Source organism: Atta colombica, unplaced genomic scaffold (assembly GCF_001594045.1).
Source record: "Atta colombica isolate Treedump-2 unplaced genomic scaffold, Acol1.0 scaffold146, whole genome shotgun sequence".
Lineage (NCBI taxonomy): Eukaryota > Metazoa > Arthropoda > Insecta > Hymenoptera > Formicidae > Atta > Atta colombica.
The window spans coordinates 421,273-427,918 of record NW_017259235.1 but is presented as its reverse complement, the minus strand read 5'-3'; the positions used below and the strand labels follow the sequence as shown (position 1 = coordinate 427,918).

The window sequence follows — 6,646 nt, the reverse complement described above, 5'->3', positions numbered from 1 at the left end:
ATTATTATGTACAGCATGTGGACACGATTTCCGACTTTCACTTATTGTTAATCGGCCATTCCTCCTAGGAGCACGATTAGCACACAGGCTTACTCGTCTCATCGGCGCACGATATATCATAATCAACGACGGAGGAAGCTTTCCTCCCTTTCTCTTGACGACAATCGTTCGGACGTTACTTTATGATTTTGGACAAGAGCCATTGTGAAGAGCATGTGGATGTCAACTGATTAGAAGCACATTAATTAATATTGATTGAAAATATATTCACATTTCCCTTTTTCAATTTTAAAACAAAGAAAGATTCATAGGAATGTAAGAGTTGGTTTATTTGCAATTTCTGATTCTGTAACGAATCAGAAAAACTCCCACCAGGATAATCACTTGATTACGTACTGCCTCTTTTACATACAAGATTGTAAATACGTAAAAAAGAATATTGTTTTTACCGAGCTCTATTCAACGGCTCTCATTGTCCCTTGCAATATAATTGCGCTAATTATGTAGGCGAAAAATACCTTTCTTGTGTGCAGTTGAAAAATGAAATCGTTTTTAATGAAAGAAGACCGTCCCTCCACATAAGTAAATTCGCAAACGCAGTAACCAATTAAAAACGATCGATAGTATCATTGATGATTTCTGATTGACTGCTGCGTTTGCAAAAACATTTTATGATTGTGACTTAAAAAAGATTTTTAAACGAAATCTAATTTTGTTTTTTCTTTTTTGTTCTCTATCTTTCTTCTTTCAGTTTCTCCTTTTTTCAACTACAAGGCTTGATCATTACACGAAAATGCATATCGACGTGATAAAATAGAGCTACTTCATTCTCTCTTTCTTTTTCTTCTACAATAAGAATTAAAAATATTCCTGCCGTATTGTGAGAGAACGTGCAGCATCGCAATTTTATCGCGTCGGATAATTCGATCGCAGTTCAATCGAATACATAACGTCGAAAAACATTTTCACAACAATATAATGTGATCTCTGCAACTATATTATGTGATCGTCGTTAGATACACACGCGTATACAATGTCGACACACGCACGTTACAAAAAAAAAGAAATGGGAGATGTGTCAATGCGCATACATAAATCTCATTTTCGCAATAGAGCGATACGAATATCCTAATAACAAGATTAATTCAATTTACTAATCCAATATCTCTGCGCTTCTCTCTCTCTCTCTCTCTCTCTCTCTCTCTCTCTCTCTCTCTCTCAATTTTTCGCAGTATAAATTCCATTAATTGCTGACTCTCTACAGTAAGAGATGCGACACTTCTAATCTCTTTCTTATTTTTCTCTTATTCCGTTGTCATTGGACGAGATACAAAAATGTTCAATTCGTAATTCATACTTGTGGCATAATTGATACTTAACTCAGGCTTAACTTAAGTTGATCATTATTTCTTAAAAAAAGGGAAAAAAGAAGTATGATTGAGACAATCATCACTGAGCGAACACTTTGATCCTACGTGACATCCGTTAAACAAAATACAATTGGTGCGTATTGTCGAACGAAATATTGTACATGTGTTTAATTGAACATGAGTGATTGCGCGCAATCATACATCTTACAGAGGCATCCGATGCGCGTGTTTTATGTCTGTGTGTTTTATGTGTACGGGTGCGTTATACGCGCGTCTTTTGTACGCATTCAACTATGCATAAGATCGTGCACGCAGTAATTATTCTCATTTGGTTTCTTTTGGCATTACAAAATAATCTTATTTACAGTCTGTTGATGTAATATCAATATTCATACTTCTTTATACTAAATTACGCGATAGAGCATATTATGTTTATTTACTATATTATGCAGGTAGGGAACTATTTACAGAACAATAAAATGATAATATAAATATACCGTTGGGTATCGTCGAACAAATATTTTACTGCATGTAAGTGTAAGTGTAAATCGAGTGAATGTGTGTTTTGTGTGTGTGTGTGTATGTGTGTGTGTGTGTGTGTGTATGAATATGTCGTTTATATGCGTTTATATTTACTTCTTCTCAATTTGAATCGTTTCGTTGTAGAGACATTCAATAGTGGATTTATCTCGCGGAACAATTGGTAACAAGATAAAGATAAAGATAAAATCGGTCAGTGATTTTTAATGAAGCGAATCATCGGAACTGGAGGATTTGAAATGTGTCATCGTGAAATATGAATGGATATCTCATTTCTCTACATATTGCATCGTTTCGTGATGCGTAAAAAGAAATGAAAGAGAAAATATCAATTAAAACACAGCCGGAAACAAGGCATTAAATGCATATTCGAAGTTTGTCTCTTAATTGTAATAACATAATAGCCCTACTTTAATTAAAAAAACCTAGAATAATTTGCACACTATGATAATATGTTACAAGTATGCAATTTTTTACCTAACTATATCCCGACCGTTAAACGATTCATCTTTATATCGCTATCGCGCACTCGGGCTGTTATAATAATCTACTTAAAATTCTCATTGGATGTAGCTACTTAAATTAAAATCCCGATTTTGCCAAATTTTTCTCTTCAATCAACCTCGACGGTTAATTTACAGGCCAAGAATTCGGCGATGAATATTCACGTTCTTCTAACATAAGCGAAGAACGACGGGATAAATATTAAATATCACTAAGGCGACGAAATGGTACAAAGAAAGAACTTTCTTTCTTTTCTTTCTATCTTTGCAAAGCTTCTTCGAGGAATTTCCTCTTTCTTTTTACATTTTCTTTCTTTTTTTTTTTCATAAAACAATTTACAATGAAGATGTCAGCATCGCGCAAAATAGTATATTAACTTTAATCTTCTTCCAATTTAACGCCTCGTTATCCGCACGAGTTAATTATTAAAGAAATATCTCTTCAATATTCACAGTAGATACCGTCAATTTAGCTGTCTTCATTATGGAAAATTTTTAAGGAATCATAAGATGCTATCGATTAAATAAAGTCTACAATATCTAAAAGAATAATTTAAGAGCTTTTTCAATAATTTGAATTAGTTCATGATCGTATTTTCATCAAATTATGACTGTTTAAATTTTAGACTTTCTATATGAAAAAAAAAAATCTTTAAATAAATGTTATCAAATTATTCTTGATATATAAAGGGGGGTATATAGAAAACTAAAATATAAACTGAAATAAAAATAATTTCAAGACATGAGATTTAGCTATAGCAAAGCGAGAACTCATATAGAGAATAACGGAGTGTTAGATCATAATGGCGTCGTTAAGTCATTCCAATCGCATTAATAAGTGCGCTAATACATTTCGTCGTATATTAATTTTTGTTTAGGAGACACACAGTGAAACATCATCTGCATTCATGTTATAAGTCAACAAGGATTATATCTGTTTAAGGATTACCACTCGTTGTTATTATATTATGTAAATTGAATGGAAGAAAAGCAGGTGAAAAGATTGCAAGAAGTCAGAAATGTATCACATCTAATTCACCTGAGAAAATCATATTTTTTTTCTCCTTTATTTTTCCTTATTATGAGAACAACTTTTGTCAAAGACTAATGCAAAACGCCTTACTATGCGACAACTATAGGAAATTTTTGTTCATCGCTAAAAAAAAAATAGAGAGAGAGAGAGAGAGAGAGAGAGAGAGAAAACTGAGTGAGTAAAGAAATAATCCTTATTGCATACACATGACGCATACAGATGAATCAGGTATGTACTGAGATATTTCACTAGTATTTCTTTGAATATTTCGGAACATATCTGAATGTTATGTATCTCAGAATATTATGTATCTCAAAATATGTATCAGAACATACACAGAGGTTCTCCCCATTCAATAACCCACAGACTTTTGCAATTTGGAATATGCACTTCCAAATATCTTCTTCTGGACCAATCGAGTGAAAAATAAGCCTTAGAGCATCTCCACTATCTCATCCAAATAGCCATACTACGCCGCATGGGACTGCTGAGACTGCGATAGTTTGCTGGAGCTTTTGTGATGGCTGGACGCGTGTCTTTCCTGAAAACGACAAATAGAAATGTGACGTCTTGCTCCGTGAAGTAATGCAAACAATGAACGAAACATCCGCTAATATCGTGTAAAAATAATAATATGTCGTGTAAATAAGTACTACATTTTTATAATATATCTTTAATATAATTGAGTCTATTATTTTGAGAATTATAAGAAACTTTGAATGAGCGAGATGTGAATATAAACTGAATCTAATAGATAAAACATTGTTTTTATTTTCAGCAAAATTGTCAAAATAATTGACTCAATTGTTATAGTTTCATAGTTAAATGTAGTATGTATAAATTTGTATCTCTCTTTCTTCATTTCTGTAAATCTTCTAACATTCTTTTCCATAAGAATTTGATTTCAGATTGATATGGGAACGAATATAGATCATGAAAAATCGATTATCTTAGATTAAGTTTAGTGTGGGATAAAAAGCATGAATGCACATAATGATATATAACTAACAAATTAATGATAATTCGCAGTGGGAATGAAAAAAGAAGTATTCTACTGGAATTTCTATGATGAATTAGTTTCCAGTTTCTGGTTTTTCTTCGATTGTGTAAGCCGGCAATGAAATGGGACTGAGTTAAGGTATGCAAACTAGAAAAAGCATTTATTTGCAAATTCTACGCATGCAAATGTATATTCAAATGCAAAAAAAAAGTGTAAATCATGCAAACGTATGCTCATATTTGCGTTCATGCACGCACGCACACATACATGTCTCCAAACATTAACAACTATTACAACAGTGATAAATATAATCGAGTGACAACGGTAATTTTGCTCCTAATAACAGTAGCAATAGTAGTCGTGATATACCCTTCACCAAGCAACAGGCGAATGACACGGGCAATGTCCAATCTTATTTGTTTTTGTTGATTTTTGATGAATTCATTTCGTGTGTGATTTATGTAACGATATCGCAAAAAATATGATCACATAATGTACTGAGCCGTGTTAATACATATATGTATATTGTGTGTATATTATGTAATACACACACACACGCGCGCGCGCGCGCGCGCGTACGTATGTATGTACGTACGTATGTATGTGTATATATATATATATGTGTGTGTGTGTGTGTGTGTGTGTATGTGTGTGTATATATATATAAATGCAGCGAAACAGTGCGGCAGTACTACATATAATATATGTGATTAAGAAGACAAAATAATCACTAAGGTACGTTTCATTTGCACAGTACGTTTATTTACGTTATTTTCATTTTTCTTTTTTTTTCTTTTTTTATCGACCACGTGACGCGTACGATTCCTGTTGTATAATTCTGTGTAATTCCTTGTCTAAAATTATTTATTTTTCGCTCTAATATTTGCGAGCAATCAAAGAAGAATATATTTGAATTAAAACATTTCAAATAACTGTATTTTAACTTCATTTCTCTCTCTCTCTCTCTCTCTCTCTCTCTCTCTCTCTCTCTCTCTCTCTCTCTCTCTCTCTCTCTTTTCAAGACAGGTAGCGTACGCGACGAATGGTAAATATACATCGTGTACAGAATTTACGCAGTTTTCACGTTACACACACACACATATATATATATATATTCTTTTTTTTTGGCGAAGTGTACTTGTACCCTAAGATTTATATTTTTTAATTCATTTGTGCCGTATCCGCTGCTCATTTCGCGCGAGCTTGCACTGTGATGTCCTCGTGATGATTACTCGTAATGATGACTTTAAATCGATGTATCATTCGTTAACAATCAACAACTTAAAAGCATTATCGATATACACCAATTTATCGATGATTCTTTTAATCCAAACTGTAGATTATTTTATTAAAACAAAGTATAATAGACTTTCGCTAGAATAGAATTTCGCTACGACTCTGGATCAAGATAAAGGAAAGTATCTCAAGAATTATTTTAAAAAATTGTATAAATTTTTAATATCAAAAATATTTTTACGACGCTGAAAACTTGTGTACATCTTTAACACATACATATATGTATATGTGTATTATCTCTCTCTCTCTCTCTCCCTCTCACATGCTCGCTTCCTATCTCTTTTTCTCTCTTTCTCTCTCTCTCTCACTCTTTCTCTATGCTACTTATCAATCACAGATCCTCTATCAAGTTTCGAATTATTCTGTTTAAAAAAATTTCTTATCATCACTTATTTATTTTCCAATACACTACATACTTTAATTAATTTTAAACAAAATTTTTACTAAAACAAATTAATCTAATAAAAAAATTATGTCACTAGAAAAATGATTGAATTTTCATCTAGAAATAAATCAGTTATAAACTAGTTTAAAAATTCATTAACGAGAAAGATAAATGACATATAAAGTGTATATAATATAAATATATATAAATATATATATATGTATATACATAATGTACTCTTCTGCTTTTCTCTTAAATTTCTTATGATCACAGAATATAAAAACTAGAGATTTACCTTAGCAATTATTTTGTCTTTCTATTACTGCTTTTCAATTACTATCGTAATTGCACAATTTGATTACGCAGTTTCATTTCTTTCCTTTTCGTCACCGTGCACGGTTTCGTTAACACATATTGGCAAAAAAATCGGGTTACAATCGGCGGAGATCAAATTACTAAGTACATTAATCTTCAGTTTACACGATAAGAGAAAAGACGCGAAAAGTTTCCTGAGAATAA

General features: G+C 32.1%; 1 protein-coding gene across 2 annotated transcripts in view; it reads right to left on the bottom strand.

The window, feature by feature from the left end:
* Positions 1-3,658: 3,658 nt before the first annotated feature.
* LOC108685175 (cyclin-T) overlaps positions 3,659-6,646 on the bottom strand; it is a 17,561-nt gene continuing 14,573 nt past the window's right edge. For both annotated transcript variants that reach the window (XM_018189848.1, XM_018189849.1), the window contains exon 8: positions 3,659-3,987. In XM_018189848.1, the coding sequence (XP_018045337.1) occupies positions 3,916-3,987 (72 nt within the window). In that variant the 3' untranslated portion in view covers positions 3,659-3,915. The remainder of the gene's footprint in view (positions 3,988-6,646) is intronic.